Raw genomic sequence first — 14,882 nt, 5'->3', positions numbered from 1 at the left:
ATTTCTCTCAACTTATCGCTTCAAATAAGAAAAATATGGTCTTATTTGACACTATTCACTCTATTGTTTCCCCGTTGTGTCCAAAGTCAAGAACGTCAGAGCGAACATTTGTCCATCAGCATCTCATAATTGTGCTTGAGAATCAACCATTCATCATTCGTAGACTTTGTTTAAACCTGTGAAATTACATGATGTCTCAACTCTGCTTGATAAAATGAAGCCCTTCACTTGTCCAAATGATGTAATTCCTCCAGTGCTGTGTTAAAAATGTGTTTGGCTCCATTGGCCCTTGTATTGTAGAGATATGCAGGACATGAGACAAAATCCGAAAGCCTGTCATGCGGGGTACCTCAAGGTTCAGTTCTGGGTCCTATCCCGTTCCTTTTATTCAATTATTCCTGTAGGTCTGATAATTAGGCAATCTCCTGAGATTTCTTACAGCTTTACTGTTCTTTTAAACCTTCAGAATCTGATAAGTTGTCACCTTTGATGAAGCCTTTGACAAGCATCAAACAGTGGGTGTGTGACAACCATTTGAAAATAAGTGCAGAGAAGACAGAGACCCTAATTATCGCCCCTAAAAGCCTCTAAAATAAAGCAGCGCCTCGGTTAGCCTCGTCTGTCCACCCTCAGACACCTTGGTGGTATTTTTGACTCTGCTGGTTCTTAGAGCCTCACTGTACAGGATTCATTCGGAATTGTTTCTTTCAACTTAGAAATATCACCAAACTTCATGAATTACTTTCTAAATCAGACATGGGGATGATTGTTCATGCTTTTATTTCATCTCGTTCAGACTATTGTAATGGCCTTTTTTACATGTTTAAACAAAAAAGAGCTCCAGAATGCTGCTGCGAGGCTCCTAACAAACACGAGAAAGAGTCAACACAAAACTCTCGACATACTTCTCTATGTCAGAGTCTAGGGCTGTGCGATTAATCGATTTTAAATCTAAATCGGATTTATTAATCAAAATCGATGTTAAAAAAGGAAAATCGGAAAATCGATTTTCCTTTTTTGCAGCTGTCTGCATTACAGACAGAGCCCGTCTAGTCATCTTTGTTTGGTCAAGAAAATTGTAAATGTTGTCACTTTACTAAACTCAAGGAGGATTTACAGTATCTTTCAATTGCACTGCATTCCCAATAGGGAAATTTGTTTGCTATTTTTCTTTAAAGATAAAATATTTTAAACAATTTATTCCATTGTCTTTTGTAGTTTTACCAAAAAAATCGAAATCGAAATCGAAAATCGGGTTTTCAGAGAAATTATTATTTATTTATTTATTTTTTTTTTTTTGTCCAAAATCGCCCAGCCCTATCAGAGTCTCATGCAGTTAAGCCTCTGCAAACATCTCAGATCTAGATCCCGCAGTCTGAGGTCAACAAAGGCTTGCTGGTGGTGCCACACACTCATTTTAAGACAAGAGAGGACCGTGCTTTTGCGGCAGTGGCTCCTAGGCTGTGGAAAGCGTTGCCTGCTTCTTTACGTTGCCTTGAGTCAATTGAATCTTTTAAAAAGCAGCTTAAAACCCTTTTTTAATTATCATGGGGCATGGCAGTATGTTCTGTAATGTTCTTGCTTGTGTTTTTTCTGTTTCATGTTTCCTCTGTTTTATGCTTGTGTCTTATCCTTTCATGTGTGGCCTGTTAAGCAGTTTGTGGTTTTTAAGCTGTGAAAAGTGTATTGTGTGTGTGTGTGTGTGTGTGCGTGCGTGCGTGCGTGCGTGCGTGCGTGCGTGCGTGCGTGCGTGCGTGCGTGCGTGTGTGTACCACATTATTTAGGTTTAATCATTTGCTCTGCAGAATTTTTGCTGATAATGAATTTAACATGATTGGATGACAGTATGGTACATTGTTTCAATCAATGTAGCAAACAATAGAAATGCTTTAAAAAAAGACATGACTTAATACGTAGTTCACGTGTCATCGCTGAACAGACTGGCGTTGTATAACAGTTATGCAATTACTCCAGTGTCCTTTGGGATTGCATTGTTGCATAGTTGTTTTATTCTTTGATGTGAAAAGCCCTTTGTTTTTCATTTGTTTTACTTTTTCAGACTGAGGAAGACTATATTCCCTATCCAAGTGTCCATGAGGTAAGACGATGTGCTGAAGCAGCACTTTTCTTCTGAAGTGTTCATTATTATTGTGTTATTATTCTGAATACTTTCCCATGTGCACAGTTCAGTTTCTTCTCTTTTTTAATGTTACAATCCCAAACAGGTGCTGGGGAGAAAAAGACCCTTTCCTCTGATCCTGCTGCCACAGTTTGGTGGTTACTGGATTGAGGGGACCAACCACGATCTGAGTGACACACGTGACGCGGAGCCGCAGCCTCCGTCCCCAAACACCCGCACTAAGCTGGAATGTAACACAACAGCCACACTTTACCGGAAATACTTCCTGGGAAAGGTTAGCCAAACAGACACAAATTCCTTTTTTTTCCTTTTCACAATTTAATTTCTATGTTGTCACAGGGTCATTCAATACATCGCTCACACCTTATTGTGTTTTATTGTTGCAAACAATTAGACAATCACAAACAGTCGACACAGGCAGGATAAAATAACAACTGACATCAAGAGAGGAACAAAGAGAGTATAGGAGGAGGAATAATGATTGCAGTAGCTCTGATCATACTCTGTCTTTTATCTGTTTCTTTTTGAAGCGCTTTCTGCCCTAGTTTGAATGCTGTCCTGCTCAAGGGGTTTCTGTTAGTAATTCTGTCACTTTCAACATCTGTCGGTATGAGTAACCAGGATGCCAAATCCACACGGGCTCAAAAGAAGATGTCAAGGATGCAGAGCAGGGGAAAAATAGAGCTCAAGGAGAACATACAGTATAAACCATGTCTTTCTCTGACTGTCACGGGGAATGTGAGATCACTGGACAGTAAAATGGACAAGTTCCGAACACTGTGGAAAGTATTACGTGGTTAACCAATAATGGCTTCAGGCTCATATTTCCAACTCCACCATCAGTGTATATGGATTTAATTTCAATACAGGCCCGCTGAGACTGCAGACAGAGGCAAGAGTAGAGGAGTAAAAACCTTTTTTTTAATTCCTCTTGTTATATAGTTCAGTACGCTTCAGTTGCCAGCTTGAATGCTGTTTTTTCATGGGATGTTGAACATTTTTGCTTAGGACTGATTTCCTTGATACGGTCACATCCTCATCGTCGGTGTCCTCCACATAAAACGCTAACATACAGGACTGTCTCAGAAAATTAGAATATTGTGATAAGGTTCTTTATTTCCTGTAATGCAATTAAAAAAAAATAAAAATGTCATACATTCTGGATTCATTACAAATCAACTGAAATATTGCAAGCCTTTTATTATTTTAGTATTGCTGATTATGGCTTACAGTTTAAGATTAGGATTCCCAGAATATTCTAATTTTTTGAGATAGGATATTTGAGTTTTCTTAAGCTGTAAACCATGATCAGCAATATTAAAATAATAAAAGGCTTGCAATATTTCAGTTGATTTGTAATGAATCCAGAATGTATTACATTTTTGTTTTTGTAATTGCATTAGAGAAAATCACAATATTTTAATTTTCTGAGACAGTCCTGTATCTTATACCATATGTCATCACTTTGATTTTTAACATTAGTTACATGACCACTTTTCCCACATGGATTCTTATTGCTGAAACTGTGTAAAGTATTTCAACAAATTAAATTAACACTACTAAAATTTCATGTGCAATCTTATTAAAGAAATATTGCCGAAATCATATAAATAAATCATTTATTTCATTTATTTGGATCATTATCACTCATTGAATATGAGAATAAGAATAGAGTTCACCGCTAACTGCAGCCAGCTTCACTTTTTTGGCCCCACATACACAGCAGCTAAGCTGATGGAGATGTGTTGGAATTGCCACCCCTTCAAACTAAATATGTCTGATCTGCACGCTGTATAAAAGAAGCAGAAATGGGTCTCAGCTCGGAAGGTATTGAGTATTAAAGTGTGCTTGTGTTCATGACACATGCTAATGTTGGTCTCCTCACACAGGAACACTTTAATTACTATTCAGTGGACGGCGCACTTGGACATCTGGTGTTCTCTGTAAAATACGATGTGATTGGTGACCAGGAGCATCTCCGCCTAATGCTCAGGTAACGCTCATTATACATGCATGCTCGGGCACAGCCCTGCAGTCAGTGTGATGCACATCAGCATATTAGTTAATGAATATGCAGTCCTAAAGATTAGCAGGCTAATTGATTAGCAGAGCCCCCTGCACAGGGGGCACAGCACACGTCATGTGAGAGCAGACGCCTGAGAACAGGCTGGTGTGTAAAGAGATAAACAATATACTGCCTTTTTTTTTTTTACTAGCCAGTGTTGACCGGACGTACTTGTCCGCCCTGAGTGTTATCAGAAGCAATATAGTCAAAGACAGCTGTTATTTCCACACCAGAGTAACAGATGGACTATTTAGGCCAGTGAGTGGGTGGCAATGGAGGGAGGGAGAGGGTGAAGGCAAAGAGAGGCGAGGGCGGGGAGGTTTGATAATAGATCATGTCAGGTCGTTTCCACCTGATGGGACTGTTGGATCATGTTATATGGCTTTGATATCGATGGTTTATGACTAGGACCAAGCTGAAGACCTACCATGATGTGATCCCCATTTCCTGCCTGACAGAGTTTCCCAACGTGGTTCAAATGGCCAAGGTAAGAAGAGATGTTTCTGTTTTTATGTATATAGAAGGAGCATGCAAGATGATTCTGACATGTTTCCCTCTTTTATTCTTGTCCAAGCTTGTCTGTGAAGAAGTCAATGTGGACCGCTTTTTTCCCGTCCTTTATCCAAAAGTAAGTTCAGTTTGTAAAGTTGCAGCTGTTTTCTTTGTCACTCTTTTCCCACGATGTGGGCATTTAAACAATAACGCACAGCTTTTTGAACAATGTGATTTAAATGGATTCTCTTCATTACCAGGCATTGCCAAACAAATATGCAAACGCTAATTAACATTTGCATATTTGATCTCACTTTTTGAATTGATCTCACTGGGAAATGAATGACATAATATCACGCGTAAAAGTTCCTTTGAGGGACCCAATAAAGTTTTATTGAATTGAATAAAAAAAGTCACTAATGCTGACAAAGTGAGCAAATATTGACCAAAGACCAGCCATTATACTCCCCTGTCACCTTGTTACAGTTCATTAAGTACTTAAAGACATGGCTAAATTAAACAATGCTGAAATACAACCACAACTAAATTAGAGCCCCAAGTTTAAGTGTCACAGCTGAACCAAGAAATAGTTTCTTTCATGAACAAAGTAAATGAGATTACCTTTTGGTGGATTAAATAGATGGGTCTCGGCTGGATCATTAAAGAACACAGGACACCACTTTAGTTCAGGTTGTACTACGGTGTAAACGTACTGGTATGGACTACTAGCTGAATGTATTTGGGATAAAACAACGAGTAAAAATCGGTGCACAAACCTACTGCCACTTCTCTTTAATTATCCTTAGGTCAAAACAAAATGGCAAAGTACTAACCTGCTGGCCTCTTTCCTTGCTTGTGTGTTGCTCTTTGTTTAAAATTTGGGAATAAACAAGTGAGGTGGGTATATTCTTTCCCCCCCTGTGTTAAATATTCATATTTGCTGTTCAGTCCCCCTGGGTTGACCGAGAGCATTGTATTTTGGGAATACATTTTCCCTAATGACTAACTAAAGCTGAAACGTAGAGCGGGGGGGCTGTGATGTTGTGGTTACTAATCAGCCATGAGGAATGTTTTAAAACATATTTGAACATTATGAACATTTTATGCATTTTTTTCTCATAATATGTCATTTTCTTCAGGCTTCAAGGCTCATTGTCACATTTGATGAGCACGTGATAAGCAACAACTTCAAGTATGGGATCATCTATCAAAAGTTTGGACAGGTGAGCTGTGAAGCCTGGATAGAGGTTGGTGCTTCACTGCAGACGTGCATTCGCGTCACCCTCCAGAAATAAGAGGGTGCACCTGCAGTGCAATGTCTGGTTCTTGGCTCAGTCGCTCTGGTCTTAATTATGGCTTTGTCTCAGGCCCAGTCATTAAGGCTCTCTTCAGCTCACCCTGTCATTTCCTGAGCCAATCAGCTCCTTTGTGTACTCTTAAAGGGAACTGGGGGTGGGAGGGTAAAGTAGCCATTGATTGCTTTTCTGAGGACACTTATACCCTCAGATATAGATGGGCAATATTGATCTCTTAAAACCAGCACAATCTTGAGCAGGTTGTGAAATACATGATAACTTACTTAAGATGTCATTTCACAAAGAATCCAAACACCTTTGGCTTATTTTCTGTTCTTCAGGTGCTCCAAGCTGAGAAAGATATGATTGTTAAGTATTGCATCGAGAAATAAATTACAAATAATAAGTAAGGGCAGCTTCTTCTCGGGATTCGTTTACATTTGTTTGTTTTCAGGCCAGCTTTTGTGTTCACATCACCGATCTACTTACAGCCAACAGATAATCAGCTGCTCAGCTCAGATAATCAGAGCCATCGGCCTTATAGTCTCTGAAAGTACCGTCTGATTGAAGCTACCTTTATCATCATTGATGCAACCTCAAAGTATTGGAGGACGATTGCAAAAAATACAGACAGCATGCAGTCCTACATTTGGAGTTATTGATTCCAATTATCTGTTTCCAAAAAAAAAACAAAAACAAATTTCTTGCTGTTATTCAGTTTTCATATTTCAAATGACTTTCTCCTCCAGGTTTTAACTTCTTTTACCTTTTTCAGACTTCAGAGGAGGAGCTTTTTGGCAACAGTGACGAGAGTCCTGCATTTGTAGAATTCTTGGAGTTTTTGGGACAGAAAATCGAACTTCATAACTTTAAAGGGTAAGGATATATCAGCAATCTTGCAGGAATTACATGTCTTTTAGTGTAGACTTCATAAACGTGATGCCAACTGCAGTCTTCATCATATGAAGCTAACTACAGGAATGATGGCCATGCTTCTGCACTGTTGTTACTCATGGGCTGCTGTGTTGGCAGTTTCCGCGGAGGGTTGGACGTGACTCATGGGCAGACGGGCACAGAATCTGTCTATTGTAACTACCGTAACAAAGAGGTCATGTTCCATGTGTCCACAAAGCTGCCTTACACAGAGGGGGACACCCAGCAGGTAATAAAATACAATAACAAACTAACACACCTTTCATGATTCATGGCAGGCAGTCAGGCAAGTTCCCCCCTGGATATTATGGTACCATATGCTGCGATGTACTCCCCTGTTGTGCTGGAAAACTGCAGCTCATGAAAGATTAAAAAAGGGAAGAAGAAAACGTAGTGTGTCAACTCAAGGATCATGCATTCGTGTATGCATTTGTGAGCAGGACTTATCTCCAATAACTCACACATCCAAATCCTGCTCCTTTTCAGTCTTGCATATTACCACCATCACTAATTAATACATTTACACAACATTTTATAACATGTTTAAGGCAAACGTACAGATGACAACATGTCTATTTGTGTTCAATCTTCCCAGCAGTTGAGGTGGTAAATGTGTGATAAATGTGTGCTGCTTTCACCTAACCTGCTTTGTTGAGGAATTACATCAAGGCAAACAGCGCCCCCTTGTGGGGTTTCACGGATTTGTTTGCAGTCATTTCTGATACTGGGAGAAAGGAAAGAAGCATAGACACTGTTTCTGATTATTTAAGACTCTACATTTTCATTTTGCAGTCTGTATGAATATAGAATAACTGCTACACCGTGTGTTATCACACACATTGCTCCTAATTAGTTGTATTCTGATGGAAATTTCTGTTGTCATTGTTGAGGGTAAAGTCATCTGATTATATTTACAGAAACCACAACAAAGGGCTTTCTATGCAAGATTTAGCACGTTTTCTTAAAATTTAATAATAATATACTTTGAATCATTAAACAGCTTTGATAAAAAAAGTAGCCCAGAAATGTTATCATTACTTTGTCATGTGACTGTTGTGTTGCAGTTGCAGAGAAAGAGACACATAGGAAATGACATTGTGGCGATTGTGTTCCAAGAACAAAATACTCCTTTTGTACCAGACATGATTGCATCAAACTTTCTTCACGCGTACGTTGTGGTCCAAGTGGTCAACCCCTGCTCTGACAACGTTCTCTACAAGGTGACTTGGTTCCTATATCACTCCTTGCATTTGATTACTGCAGCTACTCTACTGTCTTCTTTAGATATTCTGTTTCTTTTCTGCAGACATTATTACACTTCACCTTAATCATACCTCTTAGGTATCAGTGACAGCACGGGATGACGTTCCTTTTTTTGGTCCTGCCCTCCCAAACCCTGCTATCTTTAAAAGGGTAAGATAAAGAACAATCTGCAGGCCATCATCATATTGCAATCTATCTATTCCCGTCATCTTTTAGCTTCCAGTGAAATTATTTTTCTCTCTGCTCCTCTTTTCCCAGAGCTCTGAGTTCCACGAATTCCTCTTTACAAAGCTAATAAATGCTGAGTACGCCTGCTACAAAGCGGAGAAGTTTGCCAAACTGGAGGTGAGTCGATCTGCATCATGACTAACAGTTCTATCCTTTTTCACTGTCTGCAGTAAGATAAGAGCATCACTTCCATTTGTTTCAAAGCCCTCTTCTTTGTGTGTGTGTCTGTGCAAGGAACGGACAAGATCAGCCTTGCTGGAGACGCTCTACGAGGAGCTGCATGTGAACAGCCAGGCCATAATGGGTGTGGGAGGAGAGGAAGACAAACTGGAAAACGGGAATGCGGCAGCAGGGGGCTTCTTTGAGTCCTTCAAGGTAAGTGGGGGTTCACGTGCAGAGAGCCGGAGCATCAACCAGACTGCTCCAATCCCTGCAATCTTCTGACATGAAATGCCGCTGGAAGTTAAAATCTCTGTGCATAAGCTGTTTGTAGATTTGCACAATTTTAATTCAAGTGTATTTTAGCTTAGCATAAAGATGAGAAAAATGGGCAGGAGAGCCAGTTCCCTTTGGCAGAACAATCCCTTTTACTTTCAGTGTTTATATGGTATATTAATGTACATCTGTCATATTAAATTGATTCACAACATTTGATTTTGTTCCTTTATATAAAGGAGCCATGTTTATGGTTGATCTAAACTAAACTAATCTGCTTCCTACTGTATAATGAATGTGGAATTATATTGATTTTCTCATCTCAGTCTCAACCAGAAAGCAAATACATGTTTCCAAAAATGTCTTACTATTTGAAGATCACATTAAATGCAACGATGAGACCATAAACAGAAGCTTCATTGACTGCCAGTGACCTCTCGCGCAGCCAGATGTTGCTCCCGACTTCTCCCTGGCAGAATTTCAGGACTGTTCTTACTCGTGTATGTGCGCTGGGTTATAAGAGCTTTATCAGTGTCTCTCAGTGTGGATTAAATCTGAATGCAGGGAAGCTCTGCCGCTCTCTGCCGCTGGAACGCACCACTGTTCTCTTCCCAGCCTTTTTCTTCCTCCTGTGTCCTACTTGTGACTCCATCCTGTGCTCTCTGCATGCTGCTGCTCACAATTATATAGATTTCTTTCATACATCTTTCAGCACAGGACTCTGCCTCTCCACCTTGTTATATGCAAAGAGAAGCTACAAAGAGGGAGACAAATTTCTGGCTGTTTCTAAGCTCGTTGGTGCAAGCCACTTGGCAATTGTACTTTCTCTCTCTCTCTCCCGCCTCCCGCCTACCTAAACATAATGACTCATCTGAACCTCCCCCTCCGGATGCTGAGGCTTAGCAGCGCTCTCTGTTGCTTCCTTTTCTGTCAGGATTAGTATCAGACCAGTGACTCTCTGCCCGTAGTGGACAGTACTCCGGGACAGCCCCGAGCCTCCTCTCGGCCTGGAACGGCGACACAGAGGTCACAAGAGTCAGCACCATCTGAATGTATCTCCCCCCCTCCTCATTTCTTTCCTTTAGCGGGTGATACGCAGTAGGAGCCAGTCCATGGATGCCATGAGTCTAACACTCAAGAAGCCATACACACTCTCCACTAGCCTGAGCAGCACCTTTACCCACAACCCTGCAGAGAGCCCCAAATTCCCAGGGATAGTAAGTACGGTCCCGCTCCTCGTCGTAAATAAGGCGAGCCCTTGCCATTTCTGCCCCTCCGCCCCCCCAGAAACTCTGACGGCCTTAATACCTCCTCTCTTCCTCACTTGCCTGCTGCACTAACTTCTCACAAAGATGTGCTAAATGCTGAGCGGACGGGGGGCCGGTACGGCATGCCCTGGTCTCAGACCTGACACTCTCACCACAAGTGTAAACTCTCTACAAGATGGAGCGACTGGATACCGAACGAATTAAAGGAAGACCTCAAAGCGTCATGACAGCGTTTAAATCCCCCTGCATCTGTACCGTTCACATGTGCCCACTTGATTTCCAAAGTGGATTGTCAGTGTGTGTTGTGTGTGCACAAGTGCATGATAGTTTATGATTTATGCCATTAGATAAAAACTTTGTACCATTATTTTATTTTTTTTCTTGGAATTTGTAGTTTTATAGGATTGATATTTATATGATGTTTTTAAAAGCTGATCTGAGCACAAAAATGAGTGCAGACCTCAGTGTTCATGTGGTAGAATGTCTGTTGGGATTTTTTGGTCATCCTGTGTTAGGGCTGGGCGATTTTGGACAAAAATAAAATCCCGATTTTTTTCTCTGAAAACTCGATTTTCGATTTCGATTTTTTTGGTAAAACTACAAAAGACAATGGAATAAATTGTTTCAAATATTTTATCTTTATTTTTAAAGAAAAATAGCAAACACATTTCCCTATTGGGAATGAAGTGCAATTGAAAGATACTGTAAATCCTCCTTGAGTTTAGTAAAGTGACAACATTTACAATTTTCTTGACCAAACAAAGATGACTAGACGAGCTCTGTCTGTAATGCAGTCAGCTGCAAAAAAGGAAAATCGATTTTCCGATTTTCCTTTTTAACATCGATTTTGATTAATAAATCCGATTTAGATTTAAAATCGATTAATCGCACAGCCCTATCCTGTGTAAACAATCATGGTGTGTAACGACGTCCTTTATTAATGAGTCTGATGGAAGCTTTCTTGTGCACACAGCGTTGTCTAATGAATCACATATTGTGTGTCCTCTTCTGCTGTTTTTTTGTTTTTTGTTTTAATCTATTCTACATCCTCTTCCTCACAGGCATGTGACTCACATAACTGGTTTATCATTTCTGTCTCCCATCCAGCTGCCTGTGTTGCACCCGTACAGCCAAACTGTCTCCATTTGTAATCTCTACTTTAGACGTGCTCCGTATTTAGTTTGACTGACATGACTTACCGCATGGAATCTCATATATACTTGTATAAATCTCACGTTTTCTCTCCCCCCTTTCTCCTCTTCTCCCTCCTTTGTCATCTGTCATCACCACTCCCCCTGTCTCTCTCTGTTTCTTCTCCCTCTGTTTGGCGCAGTCATTACTTGTCCCAGGAAAAAGTCCCAGTAAATATGGACGGCGAGGCAGTGCCATAGGGATAGGAACAGTAGAAGAGGTTCATGTCTAATTCTAACTACTCACTAACGTCTTGCCTCCCCTATCTGTTGTCTTTCTCTGCATGGCTTTCAGAATACACTCTTCTGTTCCTGTGTTGTCTATCTGTGTTACTGCAGGAAGTGTTCACCTTGTAAAGCCTTTTAATGTCCACTCTGTATTCAGTTCTCGTGTGCGTAATTCTCTATTTGTTTCCAAAAAAAAATTAATATTTATTGCTTAGTCACAGAGAGAGATTGCAAAAAGAGATACCTCCCACTGCTCTTTGAAACCACACGCAATTACAGGCCTTTTCTAGTTGTTAAAGTGTGATCTTAAAGGGGAGGTTGAGTGAACAAAGATGCAGCAGAGAAAGCATGTTTAGTGGAAGGCTCTGGACGCTTTAAGCCAACCTTTCATGTCTTGCGTCAGCACGCTCTGTTCTGGCAGAGAAACTGGCACCAGAACTTGTCATTAAGCTGCTTTAAGTGCATATTATTACACTTTGTCTCAACATAGTTATAGGTATAGGGGAGCAGAGTATAATATATCTGCTTTGTTACTCAGAGTGAAATGGGAATTCAGTATAATTTGGGAGGCTTAATATTCATTTAGTCCTACCGCATAAATCTTATTTTACTCCGAGCTGTTTGGGGTCTCAGACACTGACTGCTTTTCCATTGTCTTTGGTAGTCTTTGATAATCCCGGGGAAAAGCCCAACCAGGAAAAAGTCTGGGCCCTTCAGCTCGAGGCGAAGCAGTGCCATCGGCATTGAAAACATCCAAGAAGTTCAAGAGAAGAGGTACGACAATGTGCAGCTAAACCACATTTGATCCTTCCATCAAAACTGACTTAACATTATAACATTGTATTGTGTATTTGATACAGCAGTAGAGACACTTCCCCCAATACTCAGAAGACACCCGACAGTGGCCATGTTTCTCAAGACCCCAAATCTGACAACTCTGATCAGAGCTCTCCTGAGGTGCTCATAACGGCTAAGAACAGGTGTGTGTGTGTGTGTGTGTGATGCTATTTTACACACTGATATTGATTGTAAAATGGGAAACATGGTTTGGTGCCATCTGTAAGTGCTGCATAATCCTTCCCCGTGGCAGCACGGTGTACCGCTGTTCTGTACATGAGATGAAATCAGGTCTGACTCTGCTGGAAGGTGATAACCCAAGGTGTAGTCCTTATCTCGTTGGCAGAACTGCATCCATCCCTGAGGCCCACGACCTCTCCCGCTCGTCTTCCAACGCCAGCAGCTTCGCCAGTGTGGTGGAGGAGAACGAGACAGAAGCCGCGGAGGACTATGACACGGGCATGGTGAGTTGATGTCCAGTACAGATGTTGTGCATGTGAAAGTGAGAAAACAAGTCAAGTCCTGGTGGAGCCAGGCATGGTTGTCAGGGTGACATTCTTTTGTCTTTTGTTCCCAGCCTGGCTGAAATATAAGACAGGATGTCTAAAAACATCTTCAGCTCACTCACTCACTGACTGCTTTGTGATCGGTTGCACTGTGTGATCTCCATTCACGAATGCTCTCTTTTTATTAAAACTCCAGAAAGACAGCTGACGTGTCAAGACATTCTCTTTTGAACACTTTATTGAACGAACAACAATTTTTGCCCCCACAAGTGTGTTACACGTTTTCACAGAGCTGCCTGCATTCATCTTTCTCCTGCAAGCTTTCATTTGCATTGCTTGGCTTGTCACCTCTGTGCACTCCCCAGGAGAGTCTGTCGTCCTCAGGAACACCTCACAAGAGAGACTCCCTCACCTACAGCACTTGGCTGGAGGACAGCGTCAGCTGCACCAGCACCAACAGTCGTGGCAGCTCCCCAGGTGAGCATGGTGGAGAACCAGGCCCAAAGAAAAGAAACATGTATATAGACCAGGGATAGGCAAACCAACATGTTGAAAGAGCCGTATTGGACCAAAAACACAAAAAACTAATATTTCTGGATCCCCAAAAAATGAAAAGTCTTGTATAAGCCTTAGAATGAAGGACACACATGCTGCATTTTTCTATATTAGTTATAACTGGGAGAAGATTTTTTTGTCATGATGCACTTCAAGAAAAAAGTGGAAATGTCGAGAAAAAAGTAAAAATGTCGAGAAAAAAGTTGAAATGTTGAGAAGAAATTCAAAATGTCGAGATTAAAAAGGAAAGGAAAAAACAAAAAAGAGAAAAAAGAAAAGGAAAAAAAGAAGAAAAAAGAGAAAATAAGGAAAAAAACGAAAAAAGAAAAAAAAAGAAAAAGAAAAATAGAAGAAAAAAAGGAAAAAAAAGAAAAAAAAAGAAAAAAAGGAAAAAATTGTAATATTTGAAAAAGCTCCAGGGAGCCACTAGGGCGGCGCTAAAGAGCGGTGGCATGATAAAAATATTCCACGTGTTATAATGGACATATAGAAGGTAGATATGATTGCACATCCGCATCCACGTTTTCTGCCAGTTTTTATTTGGCCTCTGAGTCTGTGTGTTTGGTTCTAGTGGATCTGTACTTCCTGCCAGATGGCAGCAGGTTGAAAGAGTTCAAATGTGGGTGTGTGGGGTCCTGGATGATGCCTCTCGCTCTGTTGAGGCGGTAGGAGTGAAACAGGTCTCTCAGGGGCCGGAGAGGGCAGCCAGTGATCTTCAGCGCTGCACGTACGACTCTCTGGAGTCCTTTTCTGCCCGTCTTGGTGTCGCTGCTGTACCAAACTGAGATGTATCGCCACACTTTCCATGGTTGTGTGGTAAACGTTTAGCAGCATCTCATTCGTTATTAAAATAAGTCTTTTTCAGCATATTATTGGTTTAAAAGGCCATTCTCATTTATCCTGACCATAAAATTTGATTTGTATTTGTATAATAAAAAAACACAACTTCCTCTTTGCGACATTATTTCCAAAGATGATATTTCTTTTACCCCTTTGACTTTGGAGTATGTGAAGACTTTGTTCTTTTTTCTTTCTGCAGAGCAGCCAACATTTAAATCTCTTCCATCTCCTAATATTTATGGGTGGTTTGAATAACTGTGTTGTGAGTCAGGCTTGGGTGGAGATGTGTCCCTGGTTTAACCCTCGGCTGTCCTGTCCTTTAGGGTCTGGTAAACCTGATCGGGGGAAGGGGACAGACGTCCGGATCAAACTGGAACGGTCGAACGATCATCAGTCCTCATCTGTAAGTCACATCCTGCTCCTAAAGCAGAGACAGTATAGTTCAGCTCATTTTTGAAAAGCTCAAACAAGTTCCTGAGGTTTCACTGAACTTCCTGTGATGTTCTGTGGTTTAAATTCCAAATAGTTGCAGTAAGTCTTTAAGTATTAGTTCATTACTGCCAAGTTAAGTTGGTGATCTGAGCCACTGACATCCACCAAAGCTGTA

The 14,882-nt window shown here is 40.8% G+C and overlaps 1 protein-coding gene across 15 annotated transcripts in view; it reads left to right on the top strand.

The window, feature by feature from the left end:
* rap1gapa (RAP1 GTPase activating protein a) overlaps window positions 1-14,882 on the top strand; it is a 59,287-nt gene that overhangs the window by 41,408 nt on the left and 2,997 nt on the right. For 6 of the 15 annotated variants that reach the window (XM_061735516.1, XM_061735513.1, XM_061735525.1 and 3 more), the window contains 19 exons: window positions 2,060-2,098; window positions 2,226-2,414; window positions 4,030-4,133; window positions 4,614-4,692; window positions 4,780-4,833; window positions 5,837-5,920; window positions 6,768-6,868; window positions 7,025-7,154; window positions 7,990-8,145; window positions 8,267-8,338; window positions 8,447-8,533; window positions 8,651-8,791; window positions 9,937-10,068; window positions 11,453-11,530; window positions 12,202-12,311; window positions 12,398-12,517; window positions 12,703-12,838; window positions 13,246-13,357; window positions 14,599-14,678. In XM_061735516.1, the coding sequence (XP_061591500.1) occupies window positions 2,060-2,098; window positions 2,226-2,414; window positions 4,030-4,133; window positions 4,614-4,692; window positions 4,780-4,833; window positions 5,837-5,920; window positions 6,768-6,868; window positions 7,025-7,154; window positions 7,990-8,145; window positions 8,267-8,338; window positions 8,447-8,533; window positions 8,651-8,791; window positions 9,937-10,068; window positions 11,453-11,530; window positions 12,202-12,311; window positions 12,398-12,517; window positions 12,703-12,838; window positions 13,246-13,357; window positions 14,599-14,678 (2,004 nt within the window). Of the gene's footprint in view, window positions 1-2,059; window positions 2,099-2,225; window positions 2,415-4,029; window positions 4,134-4,613; window positions 4,693-4,779; window positions 4,834-5,836; window positions 5,921-6,767; window positions 6,869-7,024; window positions 7,155-7,989; window positions 8,146-8,266; window positions 8,339-8,446; window positions 8,534-8,650; window positions 8,792-9,936; window positions 10,069-10,203; window positions 11,531-12,201; window positions 12,312-12,397; window positions 12,518-12,702; window positions 12,865-13,245; window positions 13,358-14,598; window positions 14,679-14,882 lie in introns of those variants that run through there. The other 9 variants (XR_009783822.1, XM_061735514.1, XM_061735515.1 and 6 more) reach the window with 9 other exon arrangements.

This window comes from Cololabis saira, chromosome 12, assembly GCF_033807715.1.
Source record: "Cololabis saira isolate AMF1-May2022 chromosome 12, fColSai1.1, whole genome shotgun sequence".
Classification (NCBI taxonomy): domain Eukaryota; kingdom Metazoa; phylum Chordata; class Actinopteri; order Beloniformes; family Belonidae; genus Cololabis; species Cololabis saira.
The sequence above is the reverse complement of the archived record's forward strand: the minus strand, read 5'-3'. Positions and strand labels throughout refer to the sequence as shown.